This window comes from Cervus canadensis, chromosome 22 (genome assembly GCF_019320065.1).
Source record: "Cervus canadensis isolate Bull #8, Minnesota chromosome 22, ASM1932006v1, whole genome shotgun sequence".
NCBI lineage: Eukaryota > Metazoa > Chordata > Mammalia > Artiodactyla > Cervidae > Cervus > Cervus canadensis.
In genome coordinates this window covers 18,737,267-18,754,282 of record NC_057407.1, presented here as the reverse complement: position 1 = coordinate 18,754,282, position 17,016 = coordinate 18,737,267, and the positions used below count along the sequence as shown (strand labels likewise).

At 43.3% G+C, this 17,016-nt stretch overlaps 1 protein-coding gene across 13 annotated transcripts in view; it reads left to right on the top strand.

Annotated features, from left to right (window-relative positions):
- Positions 1–17,016, top strand: part of FHIT (fragile histidine triad diadenosine triphosphatase) — a 1,503,296-nt gene that overhangs the window by 1,468,596 nt on the left and 17,684 nt on the right. For all 13 annotated transcript variants that reach the window (XM_043442898.1, XM_043442890.1, XM_043442894.1 and 10 more), the window contains one exon: positions 2,123–2,229. In XM_043442898.1, the coding sequence (XP_043298833.1) occupies positions 2,123–2,221 (99 nt within the window). In that variant the 3' untranslated portion in view covers positions 2,222–2,229. The remainder of the gene's footprint in view (positions 1–2,122; positions 2,230–17,016) is intronic.

The following is a 17,016-nucleotide window of genomic DNA, read 5'->3' as shown; positions in this document are numbered from 1 at the left end:
GCAGCCAGATATGGAGCAGAAGATCCATGACCCTCATAAACATGTTCGTGGCTGGGGTATATGCTAATGAACCTCATTTAGGCTCACACTTACCCCACCAGCATCTAGGTCCGCTCACTGTTTTGTCTTCTGTATCAAAGTTGGCTCTGAAACAATGGAGACATCTGTCCATCTGCTGCAAGTTGCTGGGGTGGGGGGGTCTCTGGGTTAGAGTGGGAGTGACTGGGGCCTTAGGTCGCAAACTCTGCTATTTTAATTGTGCCACTTGCCTGAGTTGGCAAGATTCTTTGTCGGAGGATCTGACTTTTGGGCCATGGTACCTGAGGGGCAGAAGTTGTGGAACTGTTGGCTCTTTGGTGACACCGCACTTCCTCCAGGAGAGATTTTAAAAAGGCAAAAACTGTGGGGAACACCCCCACCACTACTGCTCCTAGCTGGGTGATGATCTCTGACAGGGGACTGAACTTTCTCAGACTTCAGTTTCTTCCTTGGTAAGAAGGAGTTGGAATCACCGACTCGACGGACATGAGTTTGAGCAAGCTCCAGGAGTTGGTGATGGACAAGGAGGCCTGGCATGCTGCAGTCCATGGGGCCACAAAGAGTCGGACACGACTGAGCGACTGAACTGAGCTGAAGAAGGAGCAGGGTGGTGCCTGCCTCGCGTATCGGCTATTGTAAGAGTTAAGTGAAATGATGCGCGAGGAAGTAATACATGAAGAGGAAGAAACGGCCCTTCGCATCATAAATACTGGCCATCATTGGTGCTGTTAAATAGCTGGCCCCAGTCTCCTCAGATGACTTAACATGAAATACTGCACCGTGCCTCCTGGGGAGAAATGTATACCCTCAGCATTTTACAGTGTCTACCGCTACAGACAGGAATAACAAATTTAGTTAATAAAACTAACTGCATTGGAGATCAAGGGGGAATTGAGCTCTTCTAATGAAGAACATTCTGACAGCATCCTCTCTCTCTGATAGAACTGAAATTTTATTCACTATGTAAACCTGAGACATACACAAAATATCTTTTTTTAATAAATATGGGTATATGAAGAGGATTTTAAAAGGGTTCTTTTGACTAAGACCGAGTGTTAATTTTTTGATGCTTCCTCATTTAATTCTTTTCCTCAGTTGTTTTTCTTTTTTTTTTTTTTTTTTTTACCATTTGCGGGCTTGAAGCCTCTTTTAATGTACATACTCTTATTTCTTCAGAATTCCCAGGTGACTCACTGGTAAAGAATCCAGGAAGATCCTCTGAGGTAGGAAATGGCAACCCACTCCAGTATTCTCGCCTGGAGAATCCCATGGACTCTGGTGGGCTACAGTCCATGGGTGGCAAGAGAGTCAGACACAGCTTAGCAACTAAACATCAGCGCCAACTCTTATTTCTTACTCAGTACTCACGGCCCTTCTGTTATTATCATCAGTTGGCCTGGGCCATTTTGGTTCAGTGAGCAAAACTGCTCAGAGCTCATATAAGAGAGTCTAAGCTGAGGAGAAGGCAGGTTAACTGCAGGCGAACTTGGGAAATGATTGTGGGCAGGTGGCCAACGCAGTGTCTTCAGGGGCTGGGAAGTAAACAGAATGGATGCTGCTGGTCAAGCATAATTTTAGAAGGTGGTGGGGGTTTTGGTAAATGGCAGGATGCACCCCCCCCCCCCCCCCGTCTGTGACCACCACTCCCAACCTCAGTGGATCATTATAAGGCAGTGAACCGCCCTCAGCGTAGCCTAATCTAGTTACTGTGTTACAGAAGCTAGAAATGTGGATTTTTACACAACACCCTTTCCCATTTTCGGATTTCGGCAAGTAATTGTGCTTAGTCCCTCAGTCCTGTCCCACTCTTTGCGACCGCATGGACTGTAGCCCACCAGGCTCCTCTGTCCGTGGGATTCTCCAGGCAAGAATACTGGAGTGGGTTGCCATGCCCTCCTCCAGAGGATCTTCCCAACCCAGGGATCGAACCTGGGTCTCCTGCATTGCAGGGGGATTCTTAGCCAAGAAATACAATGAAAAGATATGTGCCCCAGCCGCTGATTTGCAAATGCTGTTCTGCTGCCCCACAATAATTGTTCCAAAGGAAGATCCCACAGGAGTCTTTTTTTTTTCTTCTGCAAAGCTCCAGAAACACGACAGAGAGGATAAAGACTCCCCAGCCTTGTGGCGGTCAGAGGAGGAGATGGCGGCCGAGGCTGCAGCGCTGAGGGGCTACTTTTAGTGACGCAGGTAAGACTGCAGTTTACTTTAACATCGCGCACACCCTGCTGGCGCCTCCCCAGGAAACGGGGCTCATTGCCCAGCATACATCGGGGGCGGGGGGCCCGGAAGCAGCCCCGCCTACTCCCTTTGGCGCCAGTGGTGGTTGCACAAACACTGAAGCAGGAGCGGGGAGGACTCCGACCCTTGGGTCTCACTTCCACACCACCTCTCTACACCTCTCCCCTCTGCTCCTGTCCTTCCTGCCCAGGCCCTTGTCCCCTCTGTCCTCTCCAATACAGTCTCTACAAAGCAACTGGAGATAGTCTGTAAGGCAGACCTCCTAAAAAAATGAAGAATTAAACTACCATATGACTCAGCCATCCCACTACGGGGCATAAGAGGGTGGGACAAATCGAGAGAGCAGCGTTGAAGTGGGTACATTACCAAGTGTCAATAGATAGCTACTGAGACGTTGCTCTGTGACAATCTAGCGCGGTGGGAGGGAGGTTCAAGAAGGGAAGGGACAGTATGTATACCTATGACTGATTCATGTTGATGTAGGGCGGAAACCATCACAATATTGTAAAGCAATTATTCACCAATTAAGAAAAAAAAAAAATCCAAACCCTCCCAGGAAGTCACCCTGCCCTTAGGCTCAAGTCTCAGATTCCTGTTTCAAGCTTGCAGCTTAGAGCTTACAACCATCTCAGCCATGCTCAGGCGGGCTCTGCTTTCTGTAGGCTCTGGGTCTCCTCTGGTGGCTCACGAGGTAAAGAATCCCCCTGCAATGCAGGAGACCTGGATTCGACCCCTGGGTCGGGAAGATCCCCTGGAGGAGGGCATGGCCACCCACTCCAGTACTCTTGCCTGGAAAACCCCATGGACAGAGGAGCCTGGCGGGCTACAGCCCACGGGGTCACAGAGAAGCGGACAGGACTGATGGACATTACTTACAGACTAAGCGCACATACACCTCTCCTGGCAGCTCTTTGGTAAATTATCTTCCTGTTTCCCTTCAGCTTTGGCTGTCAGGAAGATCCGGCCACAGGGAAGGAGAATTACCTCTTCACATTAATGATGTTTAACTACTGGGAGATCCCAGGTTTGAGACTGATAGAAGGTGATAGCCAATCTCCTTTTCACGTCTGTACGCAGTTTTAAGGAGTTCAGGCATCTTCTGAAAGGTATCAATGTTAATAAACAGTATTGGGGCTTACTTTGAGTAAAAGAATTATTTGTTATCTAAAATTCAAATTAAACTGGGTCTTCTGTTTTATCTGACAACCCTGTTAATAAATCTCTGCAGGGAATATGGACCCCAGATAAAGAGCCTCTTCTCTACATTGTTTTTCTCTTTTAAAACTGTCTGCTTCATCTGGTCCTGTGTAAATGTGTTTATATTATAAGCAGCTGAAGTAGATCAGATACAAATTAAAAATGCAATTAGTGAACAAATATTGGTAGCAATTGCATTATATAAAGTTGTATCAAGCACTTAATGAGCATGGTTTTTAGCTACAAAACATTGGTTGTGGTATTAGGTTCTCATTTGGAGATGTAAGTCTGTTTTAGTTAGTTTAAAATAAATGTGCATTTCCTGGTCTTTCTCCCTGCCACCCTCTTTTTAATAATATTCTAATTCCTTAGAGACCCAGTATCAAATACCCACCCCCTCACACCCCCAGTGATTGCTCACATCACTGCTGTCTCGGGCCTTGGCATCATAGAAAGCGCACTGCCTTCTCCACATCAGTGGCTTGTCAGCTCTGCACCCAGTTGCCTGAAGGGATACAGTGTGGTGGGAGTGGAGGCTGACTTTTTAAAATTTTATTTTAATTGGAGGATAATCACTTTACAATAAATGCTTTATAATATTGTGATGGTTTTTGCCATGCATCAATATGAATTGATATTTTATTTTTAATCTTTTCCACTGCTTCACCTTCTCACTTCTCCCTGCCTTCCCTTCTCTCCCCACCTGAGGACCAAGCTAGTTTACCTAAGAACCCAGGCCTGTGGGTGTGACTGCGGACGTCTTTCTATTTCTCTTCTGCAAGCTGTGTCCTCTTCAAATGGTGTCACCACTTTCTAGGCTGAGTTTCTTGTTTTTTCCCTTTCTGGCTTTCTTCTGTAACAGGCACTTCCAGGGCGAGGCAGGGACGCTGCAGGCTTTTCCTGAGGCTTGCTCAGTTGTATGATTCTGTCTTACAGTGTGTTTTCTAGACTATTTAAGAGAATTTAAACCTCATCCCTGAGTTTCTGGCACGCTTTGCTTTGTCAGCCTTTGCTTCTGTCTTGCCTTGGGGCCTAACATCGCCTGTCTTCCAGGTGAATCAACTTGCCTTGTAAGTCTTTCAGAAAGATATTCCCCTTAACTTGTTACACCAACTATTGCCAGAGAGCCTGTGGGCTTCTGAATGAACTCACAGTGATATCTCTCTTTAAGGATGTTTGGCTAAAGACCAAACAAATCACCTTCAGTTTTCCCAGCAGCCAGATGTGGTACGTGGAAATGGGAGGGAGGCCAAAGAGCACAGGATGAGTAACTTGGAGGCGAGGGACCAAACGTAAGCCTGAGATTTCACCGCCTGGAGAAGGGAATGGCCAACCACTCCCATATTCTTGCCTCAAGAACCCCATGGACAGTATGCAAAAGCAAAAAGATATGATACCAGAAGGTGAGCCCCCCGGCTTGGGAGGTGTCCAGTATGCAGAGCAACAGAGGGTGAGATGGTTGGATGGCATCATGGACTCAACTGACATGAGTTTGAGCAAGCTCTGGGAGATGGTGATGGACAGGGAAGCCTGGCCTGCTGCAGTCCAAGGGGTTGCAAAGAGTCGGACACGACTGAGTGACTGAACAGCAACACAGATTTTGCCAAGAGCATCACCTCCTATAGGATGAGAGAGACAGGGTGCAGTTCTCTTTAGAGACAGAGGGGAAAGGAAACATTCCTTTCAGGAAACCTGATCATGGGGTTGGTTAATCTGGTTCTTTGATACCCGCTCTCCTCCCTTTTCAAAATGCATCGACGCACCAAATGTTTCTACAGTGTTAAGGGGTTCATGGAACAAATAGGGCTGTCCTGCAAGACATGGACAGACCTAGACTTCACACAGTATCTGAAATCCAGATATCCTCGGCCTCTCCAGGCTCTCCTGAGTATTCCCTCATCAGCAAGTCAGAGTCGGGCAGAGCCGGTCTGAAGCCCCTGGTGCTGCTCACTCTGCACGACCGCACACTTCACAGCACGCAGGGATGCGGGGCTCGGCTCCAGAATGGATGATCACCACCACCATTACTGAGACTTGATAGCGAACATAGGTTCTCTTATTATCCCTCCTTGCAGGTGATGACAAGACTCAGTGATGCCAAGTGCTGTTGCAAGTGGTGGAGCTCAGATTTGCGCCCAGACAGCCCCACCTCCAAGGGCTTTCCCTTCATCTCTCACTGTTCGCCTTGCGTAGAGGGGCCTGTGGCTCCAGTCAGCACTGCCACCCTCTCCCCGCTCTCCTGTGTTACAAGTTGTGTCTTCAGCCTCTTCACCTGGTCTCCTGGCCTCCCTGGTTCCTCTGTGAGGACGTCCCTCCCCTGCTGAACTTCTTACCATTACTGCCCGTCCCACCCACTCGGGTACCTGCCTCCCTGGGCACGTTGCAGCCAGGCCGCAGGAACCCTAGTGGGCTGAACCAACTACTTCACTCTGCCTGAAAGGTGTTCCACTCTCTGCTGACTCCTGCCTGTCTTTTCTCCACCATTTGACCACCTGCCTAAGTCATGGGACCTTGGGCATTTAAGTGTCTCACCAATTTCATTTCTTCCCATCTTGGCATGCTTTTTTAAAATCTTTGTGTACCAGTTACTATTTACCTGATTCACTTTTAAAAATTCAGTTTATCTTAAACTTTATATTTTATCTTAAACTTTATATCTTAGCCACAAGAGAAATGAATATTACTTATTACTTATCATTAAAAGTTAAGCATAAAAATAAATATAAAAGGGAAACAGTGCTGGTGAATTCCATCTCTGCACAGCTGCTTGCCTGGAGCTACCAGACTGAGGTTCTTTCTCTTCTTTGTTAAGCTGAGAGGCTGGTCATCCTTAGAGAGGGTGGCACCAAACTAAGACTCTCCATTTGCCCTAATCCAAAGGATTTAAAAGAGAATTACCTACAGAGGGGTTTCACGTACATCAGCTAAAATGATCTTAGACCAGTGATGTCCCTCTTGGGAAAACAGCAGTAGAGGTCAGAGCCCAAACCCAGACCAAGATGACTCTAGACCTGTTCCTACCCCTGAGCTAGTGCTTCCTGAGTCTCTCACCCAGCACCGGGAGGAGACAGTGCATGAAGGAAGCCAGAGTGAGCTTCCCTGGGGACGAGAAGTGGAGGGCTCCAGGCAGCAAGCCCTGCTCCACACCCCACCGCCGCCCACAGGCACCCTTAGTCTCCGGGCCGATGGGATCTGTTTGCCACTCATCTGCCTTAGCAGCCAGCATACTGCAGAGCAGCATGTGCAGCCTTCTGCTCGGAGATGCCCCAGCTAGGAAACGGGACTGTGACAGGCAACCACTCTGCGTAGTGTCTGCTGTGGGAAACTCTAGCAACCCCTCAGTAAGTAACCAACCCTGTTCTACAGACCCAAATTAATCCTCAGCCTGACCACCACACGACCACAGAGACAAACATTCCCAAACTAGAAACCGTGTCTTCTGCCTCTTGAAACCACCACAGTACCAACATGGGCTTAGTTGTGCAGAAGACTTTTCCTGATCTTTCCATATAACCCTGAGGGATGTCTTGGTGTTTTGGCCACTCTGAATCCTTGGCTGAGCAGAAGAGTGACTGTGAGTTGGCAGTTGCTTAAGCAATAGTACAAAGCAGATGCTGCCTTCAGCACTCAGGGGACGAGCCAACCGCGGTCCACAACTGCCTAGGGGTTGTGGATGAAGCTGTGGTGGTCTCCCTGTCCGCATGACAGATCCCTGATGAGGTCAGCAATCCTCTGGTTCCAGGAATTCAGCATGTGCTTTCTGCTTCGGTGAATTTATGCATCGCCTCCCCACACAGGGCTGAGCTCCTGGGAAGGTGTTTTGCGACAGCTTTTAGTATTTGTTCTAAATCACATTAGATGGCAGTGGATCTGCATTTTTTATTTAAATTTGCATTCCTTCCTGAAGTGAAGTGAAAGTCGCTCAGACATATCTGAAACTGTGACCCCATGGACTATACAGTCCATGGAACTCTCCAGACCAGAATACTGGAGTGGGTAGTCTTTCCCTTCTCCAAGGGATCTTCCCAACCCAGGGGTCAAACCCACATCTCCCGCATTGCAGGCGAATTCTTTACCAGCTGAGCCACCAGCGAAGCCGTTCTTAGAACACGGTTTCACAGTTTGTTTGTTTTTTTTCTTTTTAAATTTCCCTCTAGGTATTTAATTCTTGGGCCGGCTGCCTCTACACACCATTATATATTATCACTTCCTGTCCCCACTCCCACCCCATGATGGAATTTAGTAGGGTGTGTTGTTTGTAAAATCTGCAAGCATCGCCCCTGACTCTGATAGCAAGTCAGAGAGGAGCGGGTCTCCACACCCTGTTGTGTCAGCAGAGATCATCTGTAATTCATCAAACCCTCCTCTGTGCACACCATTATTTCGTAGATAATTGGCTGCCTCTCATTTACTCAGAACAGAGCCCTGCAATTGCAAAGCAACTGAGTCAGCCCAAAACAGCATGATTAGTAGCTACAGATATACTGTCAAAGCAAAATCTCGACACTAGAATTTTTGAAAAATCACCATAATTTCAGCCACTGGACCACACATATCATATCATACTCATGGATAGTCGAGGTGAACAAGAAAGGACAGGTTTACTTACTGAGTACATGTTCTGATCACTCAATTGTACCTTTTGAAATCTACCCCATCCACTTAGAAAAAATCTCAGCCTCCTCCACGAGGGTGTCCTCTCAGCTCTGTAACCTCCCATGAGAAAGACCCAAGGAGCAGGTCAGAGTACTCCTATTTCCTTGCGGGGGAGGAAGAGTAACTTCAGCTCCTTGGCCAATTTAGTGCTAAACCTGCGAGGTAAGGCCCATGTTGGGGCATCATCAATACCAGCAAAAGTCTTTGCAATCACTCTTTCAGCCCATCCCCAGATTGATACTTGAAAAGAGTAAGAGATGCCCCCTTGCCCTAGTGATACTTTAGTATGATGTTCTAAAGCTCTTTAGATAAAGGATCCATCATCTTAAGGAAAGCAAGAAAAGATAGTTTAGTTTGCTTTTTCTTCCTCTGCTGTGCATGTTTCTACTGAATTATGCTGCCTCTCCCTTCCTTCTGTGTAGAGTATGTTTACAGAACCAAAGTTCAGTAGCAAGGATTTTAACATTCAGTTATTTGGATTAGCTAAATATAAATCAAGTCTCTATGGTCTAAACTGGGAGTAATAAACCATAGAATCATGGAGACTTTAGACATAACAAAATCTAATATCCCATTAAAGAACACTGAGCACCAGAAATTGATGCTTTCAAACTGTGGCGCTAGAGAAGAATCTTGAAAGTCCCTTGGACTGCAAAGAGATCAAACCAGTCAATCCTAAAGGAAATCAGTCCTGAATATTCACTGGAAAGACTGATGCTGAAGCTGAAGCTCCAGTACTTTGGCCACCTGATGCACAGAGCTGACTCAACGGAAAAGACTCTGATGCCAGGAAAGAGTGAGGGTAGGAGGAGAAGGGGGAAACAGAGGGTGAGATGGTTGGATGGCATCACTGATTCAATGGACATGAGTTTGAGCGAATTCCAGGAGATGGTGAAGGACAGGGAAGCCTGGCATGCTGCAGTCCGTGGGGTCACAAAGAGTTGGACACAACTGAGTGACCGAGCAACAACATCCTGTTAAATAATTTTATCATAACTCCAAGGAAAAACCATTTAGTTATACTTTAACCTTCCCTTTTATAAACATTCTTTGAAATAAGTCTACCTCATAGTTCCAAAATGAGGTTTTTAGTTCAGTTTCATTATTTTTAAAATGTTTTACCAAGATCTAGCTTTTTATAAAATATACCCAATAGTTCAGGCAGACGCTTTCCAGGCCTCTAAGGGCTAAAAAATCTACAGAACTGTTCACCTGAGATTTAATTCAAGTGCTCATAGAAATGACTCCTGTCCATAAGTTAATTTTAACCCTTCTGAATCTTGGAACTACATGAGCCATCAGCACAGAGTCCTTTTCAGAAGACTGCAGTCCAAATGCCAAAAGGAACTTTTTCAAGTTTCAAGCTTTACTTGTATCTTGTGAGATGATAAAGTCTATCATCACCATCATCCTTATCTCGTTTCCAGAAATGGATGATTTATCACATGTCAATCTGCATAGTCCCACAAGGCCAAAACCTTCTACAAATATCTACCCACACCCAAGACTCTTCTTTGTCTACCTGCTTCTCTCTTCTCTTCCACTTTTCACATTTTGTCTTTGTCTCTGCTGTAAAGGAAGGTGAGGGAGCACAGAAGACCCTCTTAGAGGTCATGGGGGGTTAATATGAAGAAAAGCTATGGAAATTCACCTGAATCATCTTTGACTCATCATTTAATAATAGCTAATATTTACACAATTCATGCCATCCTATGCCTAAAATGTCCCTCAGTCACTTCTTATATAGTGAGTGCTCCATTATTCTGATATTCCACCGGCACTAACCAAGTTATCATGTGGGCTCGCAAAATCATGTAAGCTTGCAACCAATCAATTCAGGATATGCTAGCAAAAGCAGCTCTAAATTGTGCTTCTTCTGGATTTATTTCTTCTCTGAGGATCCAAAAGACACTGCAGTGAGTTCTACTATCTCCAATTTATAATGAGTGGTGAGCCATGAAAACTGCGAGGGCCCATCGGCTATGCCAGTGCGTAGATGGGTTATGTTCCCTCTGATTTCTATTACACTTTAGAGATAATAAATTATGTAAATGTTTGAGTGGTAAGAAATTAGTTCAAGAAGTAATTAAAGAATAAGACCTGTAGGGCAGGCTGTTTTGAGACCACCAAGAAAGAAGTGTGACTTCTGTTTCTATTACTAAACAGACCAGACCCAGACACTGAATTAATGGGATTCTGATTTGCTAGTCCCATTCGGTTCCTGGAAGAAGCAAAGAAAAAAACCACCTCTGGAAGAAAATAATACCATCCAAAATCTTAAATTTTTTCTATAAATATTTTCAAATGAAATGTCCAATACCAGTATACATATGCACACACAACTTATGAGGAGGCAATTTAATGTAAACAAGGTTAGACTTGCCAGACAGCCATTAAAATAAATCTGTTTACTTTCTTTTGGGATGAAAAGGACTAGATTATGCCCCCTCAAAAAAAATTTCACAGAAAGCTAGAATCTATTAAAAATAGAGAGGTAATGTGAAAAAGAACCAAATTCTGCCAAATGCTGTAACTGAAAAATACAGTAACTCAATGAATGAATTTAGCAGCCTGAGTTTGGCAGGCAAGAAGAAATTTAGTGAACTTACAGATGAGCCATGAAAATATAGCATCTGGTCCCATCATTTCATCTCAAATAGATGGGGGAAAAGTGGAAAAACAGTGACAGATTTCATTTTCTTGGACTCTAAAATCACTGCAAATTGTGACTGCAGCCATGAAATTAAAAGATGCTTGCTCATTAGAAGAAAAGCTATAACAAACCTAGATAGCATATTAAAAAGCAGAGACATCACTTTGCCAACAAAGGTCCATATAGTCAAAACTATGGTTTTTCCAGTGGTCATGTATGGATGTCAAAGTTGGACCATAAAGAAGGCCAAGCATCAAAGAATTGATGCTTTCGTCTAACTGGGGTGTTGGAGAAAACTCTTGAGAGTCACGTGAACAGCAAGGAGACCAAACCATGTAATCCTAAAGGAAACCAACCCTGAATATTCGTTGGAAGGTGTGGAAGCTCCAATATTTGGCCACCTGATATGAAGAGCTGACTTGTTGGAAAAGGCCCTGATGCTGGGAAAGATTGAGGGTAGGAGGAAAAGAGGATGACAGAGGATGAGATGGTTGGATGGCATCACCAACTCAATGATCATGAGTTCGAGCAACCTCCCGAAGGACAGAGAAGCCTGGCATGCTGCAGCCCATGGGGTCGCAAAGAGTCAGACACAACTTAGCAACTGAACAACAACAAAATGAAAATATTCCTAAAGAACCATGAAGAGATGAAAGGAGAGTGGCAAAAATATGAGAAGTCAGAAGTTTAGACTATACTGAGAAAGTCTAATAGACATGCACAATTCCAAAACAGATTGTGAAAGATATACTTAAATAGATAGTGGCTGAGAATTTTTCAAGTCACCAATTCAAAAATTCAAGAACACTCCAAACCCAGAGTGGGGGTGTAGAATACACACCTAGGCATATCATGGTACAACTGCAGAAAATCAAAGAGTAGTTTGTTAGATTTAATAGTAAGAAGGAAAACAACAACAACAACTTACTTTCTAAGGAGCAATAATTAGACAAAGACAACAGCTTCCTGGATGGCACTAATGGTAAAGAACCTGCCTGCCAGTGCAGAAGATGTAAGAGATGGGGGTTTGATCTCTGGGTCAGGAAGATCCCTTGGAGGCAGGCATGGTAACCCACTCCATATTCCTGCTTGGAAAATGTACTTAAATATATAAATACCTCCCCTCCCACTTGAGTCTCCTTCCCCTGACTGTCCCACCCCTCTAGGTCATCACAGAGCTGAGCTGAGCTCCCTGTTCTATAGAGCAGCTTCCCACGAGCTGTCTTTTACACATTACGTCAATGCCACTCTCCCAGTCCGTCCCCCACTCCCCTTCCCCCTGCCGTGTCCATATGTCCATTCTCTACTTCTGTCTCTATTTGTGCCTTACAAATAGAGTCATCTGTACCCTTTGTAGTATATTCTGTATGTATGTGTTAATGTACATGTCTGTTTTTCTGACTGACTTTACTCTGATTTTCTGGTCACCACAAATGATCCAATTTCATTCCTTTTGGTGGCTGAGTAATATTCTATTGTGTATATGTACCACATCTTCTTTCTCCATTCCTCTGTTGATGGACCTTTAGTTTGCTTTCATGTCCTGGCTGTTGTAAATAGCGCTGCAATGAACATTGTGGTGCATGGATCTCTTTGAATTACAGTTTCCTCAGAGTAAGTGCCCAGGAGCGGGATTGCTGGCTCACAGGGCACTTCTGCTTTTTGTTGTGGTTTTTTTTTTTTACTTTTAGTTTTTTAAGGAACCTCCATAGTGTTCCCCATAGCAGCTGCATCCATTTACATTCCCACCATCAGTGCAAGAGGGTTCTCTTTTCCCCATACCTAGAGGGTAATTTACTTTTTGATTATGACTCTTATGCATTTATTGGGGAAAAAGCTAAAAGTTACACGAAATGCTAAACATCTTCCTGGTTATTGCACTCATTAAAAAGGAGAAGAGCATATAATGAATAATCTTAGACCAATAAATTTGAAAGTTGGGTTTAAATTCATATTTCTAGAAAAAATACAGTTTACCCAAAGTGACACAAAGTGAAAAATAAAATATGAATAGTTTGATAACTATTACAGAACACTATAGTTAGAAAAGACCCTAATGCTGGGAAAGACTGAAAGCAGGAGAAGGGGACGACAGAGGATGAGATGATTGGATGGCATCACCGACTCGATGGACATGAGTTTGGGGAAACTTGGGAGTTAATGATGGACAGGGAGGGCTGGCGTGCTCCAGTCCCTGGGGTCGCAGAGAGTCAGACACGACTGAGCGACTGAACTGAAAGAACGCAAAGCTGAACTAAAACCCATCTCACAGAGACAGTGTTAGGCCCAGATAACTGTACTAGTGAATTCTACCACACAATTAAGAAAGAAGAATCTGAGTAAGATTTTCAGTGAGAATCTTATGACTGCTGTAACAAATTTTGGCAGAGAAAAGGAAAAAAAAAAAAAAGAAAACCTCTCCCAATTCTCAATTTTTTGTATGAGTTGCCTTACACATGAACCTGACAAGAACATAACAGAAAGCAATTCTACAGACTAATTGCACATGGAAACACAGATGCCACTGTCCTAACAGATACCTTATGGGTAGACAGACAGGCATACAGATAAACTGCATGTGTGTGCACACAATCTATGAAAAGGATGAGACATCATGACCAATGTGACATGTTTCACATTAGACTCATCTTATGCTTTTCATCAGGCTAATAAAGAATAAATGATATGATCATCTCAGTAGATGCTGGAAAAGAAAAGACAGAAGCCAACCTCCAACTTAATAAGTATAAAAGTTCTAGAAAAACTTGATCTAGGAAGGGATTTATAGTTAAGGATGAAATGTTGAACACTATTCATCTGAGATTACAAATGAGATAAGAATATTCGCCATTAGCCCTGCTGTTTCCCAGTGTACGCAAGGGCTCAGCTAGAACAGTAAAGCAAGAGCCATAAGTAAAAACCTAGAAGGATTAAAAAGGAAAGAATAAAACTGCCATTACTCACAGACAAAATGATACATGCAGAACGCTCCAAAGCATGTACGGAGAGACAATTAAAATTAACCAGAAAGCTTAGCAAGGCCTTTGACTATTAAGTTCTGAATTTCTCAGCTACTGTTGTAGCTCAGCCTGCCATAACAAAATGCCATAGACTGGGTAGCTCAAATAAAAGATAATTATTCCTCACAGTGCTGGAGGCTGGAAGTCTAAGATCAGGGTGCCAATACACTGGGGTTCTGGCAAGAGCCCTTCTCCTGGTCTGTAGCCGGCCACCTGCTCACTGTGTCCTCATGTGAGGAAGAGAGTGAACTTTAATTTCACTCTTTTTAAAAGTCCATAAATCCCATCATGGGGCCTCTGCCTCATCTAAACCTGATTACCTCCTAAAGGCCATGTGTCCTATCACATTGGGAGTTAGAGCTTCAACCTGTGAATTTTGGAAGGACACAATCCATAAGAGCCACACAGAATACGAAAAAAATTAAAGTTGGCTTATATTAACATCAGAAATCAAATACCAAAAAATAAGAAAATTTATGCAAATTTCTAGGTAGAAAACCATAAAATGTTATTAAGAATCATTACTGAGGAATTAAATAAATGGAGATAAGAGTGACTCAATTTTATATAGACTCAAGTCTTCTCAGATTTACCTATAAATTCCCTGCTACTCACATCAAAATTCCTGTTAATTTTTGTTGGTGTTAATGGGTTTCTTTTTTTGTAAAAATTTAAAAGTTAATTCTAAAATGCTTATGGAAATGTAGCCTGAGAGTATTAAAAAAAAAAAAAAATACAGAAGCACAGGAGGGCTTACTGTAAAGGAAACTGACTTGTTACAGGGCTACAAAAGCTAAGAGGGCATGATGTTGGAACAAGGAGAGACAGACTGATGAAGCAAGACAGAAAGCCCAGAAAGAGATCCAGGCATATATGAATGCTTGATATAAGATAAAAATGACATCCAAGAACTATGGGGAAAGGGAAATCTTCCCAATAAATTTTTCTGGAAAAATTGTATATCGATGTAGAAAACTCATTAAACTATATCCCACCTCACACCATATTCAAAAGTCAATTCCAAGAGAGGAGCCAAGATGGCGGAGGAGTAGGACGGGGAGACCACTTTCTCTCCTACAAATTCATCAAAAGAATAACTGAACGCAGAGCAAACTTCGCAAAACAACTTCGGATCGCTAGCTGAGGTCATCAGGCACCCAGAAAAGCAACCCATTGTCTTCGAAAGGAGGGCTGTATAGTTGGAGAAGTCCTGAGACTACAGGAAGAATAAAACTGAAATCCAGAGGCAGGAGATTTAAGCCCAAAACCTGAGAACACCAGAAAACTCCTGACTACATGGAACTTTAAGTAATAAGTGACCATCCAAAAGCCTCCATACCTACACTGAAACCAACCACCACACAAGAGCCAATAAGTTTTAGAGCAAGACATACCACGCAAATTCTCCAGCAACGCAGGAACATAGCCCTGAACATCAACATACAGGCTGCCCAAGGACACACCTAACACAGAGACCCATCTCAAAACTCATTACTGGGCACTCCATTGCTCTCCAAAGTGAAGAAATCAAGTTCCACACACCAGAACACTGACGCAAGCTCCCCTAACCAGGAAATCTTGACAAGCCAATCGTCTAACCCCACCCACTGGGTTAATCCTCCACAATAAAAAGGAACCACAGACCTCCAGAATACAGAAAGCCCACTCCAGATACAGCAATCTAAACAAGATGAAAAGGCAAAGAAATACCCAACAGGTAAAGGAACATGAAAAATGCCCACCAAGTCAAACAAAAGAGGAGGAGATAGGGAATCTACCTGAAAAAGAATTTAGAATAATGATAATAAAAATGATCCAAAATCTTGAAAACAAAATGGAATTACAGATAAATAGCCTGGAGACAAAGATTGAAAAGATTCAAGAACTGTTTAATAAAGACCTAGAAGAAATAAAAAAGAGTCAATTAAAAATGAATAATGCAATGAATGAGATCAAAAACACTTTGGAGGGAACCAAGAGTAGACTAACGGAGGCAGAAGATAGGATAAGTGAGGTAGAAGATAAAATGGTGGAAATAAATGAAGCAGAGAGGAAAAAAGGATCAAAAGAAATGAGGACAACCTCAGGGACCTCTGGGACACTGTGAAACGCCCCAACATTCGAATCATAGGAGTTCCAGAAGAAGAAGACAAAAAGAAAGGCCATGAGAAAATACTCGAGGAGATAATAGCTGAAAACTGCCCTAAAATGGGGAAGGAAATAGCCACCCAAGTCCAAGAAACCCAGAGAGTCCCAAACAGGATAAACCCAAGGCGAAACACCCCAAGACACATATTAATCAAATTAACAAAGATCAAACACAAAGAACAAATATTAAAAGCAGCAAGGGAGAAACAACAAATAACACACAAAGGGATCCCCATAAGGATAACAGCTGATCTATCAATAGAAACCCTTCAGGCCAGAAGGGAATGGCAGGACGTACTGAAAGTAATGAAAGAGAATAACCTACAACCTAGATTACTGTATCCAGCAAGGATCTCATTCAGATATGAAGGAGAATTCAAAAGCTTTACAGATAAACAAAAGCTGAGAGAATTCAGCATCACCAAACCAGCTCTTCAACAAATACTAAAGGATCTTCTCTAGACAGGAACACAGAAAGGTTGTATAAACGTGAACCCAAAACAACAAAGTAAATGGCAACGGGACCACACCTATCAATAATTACCTAAATGTAAATGGGTTGAATGCCCCAACCAAAAGACAAAGATTGGCTGAATGGATACAAAAACAAGACCCCTATATATGCTGTCTACAAGAGACCCACCTAAAAACAAGAGACACATACAGACTAAAAGTGAAGGGCTGGAAAAAAATATTTCATGCAAACAGAGACCAAAAGAAAGCAGGAGTCGCAATACTCATATCAGATAAAATAGACTTTCAAATAAAGGCTGTGAAAAGAGACAAAGAAGGACACTACATAATGATCAAAGGATCAATCCAAGAAGAAGATATAACAATTATAAATATATATGCACCCAACATAGGAGCACCGCAATATGTACGGCAAATGCTAACGAGTATGAAAGAGGAAATTATAGTAACACAATATAGTGGGAGACTTTAATACCCCACTCACAACTATGGATAGATCAACTAAACAGAAAATTAACAAGGAAACACAAACTTAAATGACACAATGGACCAGCTAGACCTAATTGATATCTATAGGACATTTCACCC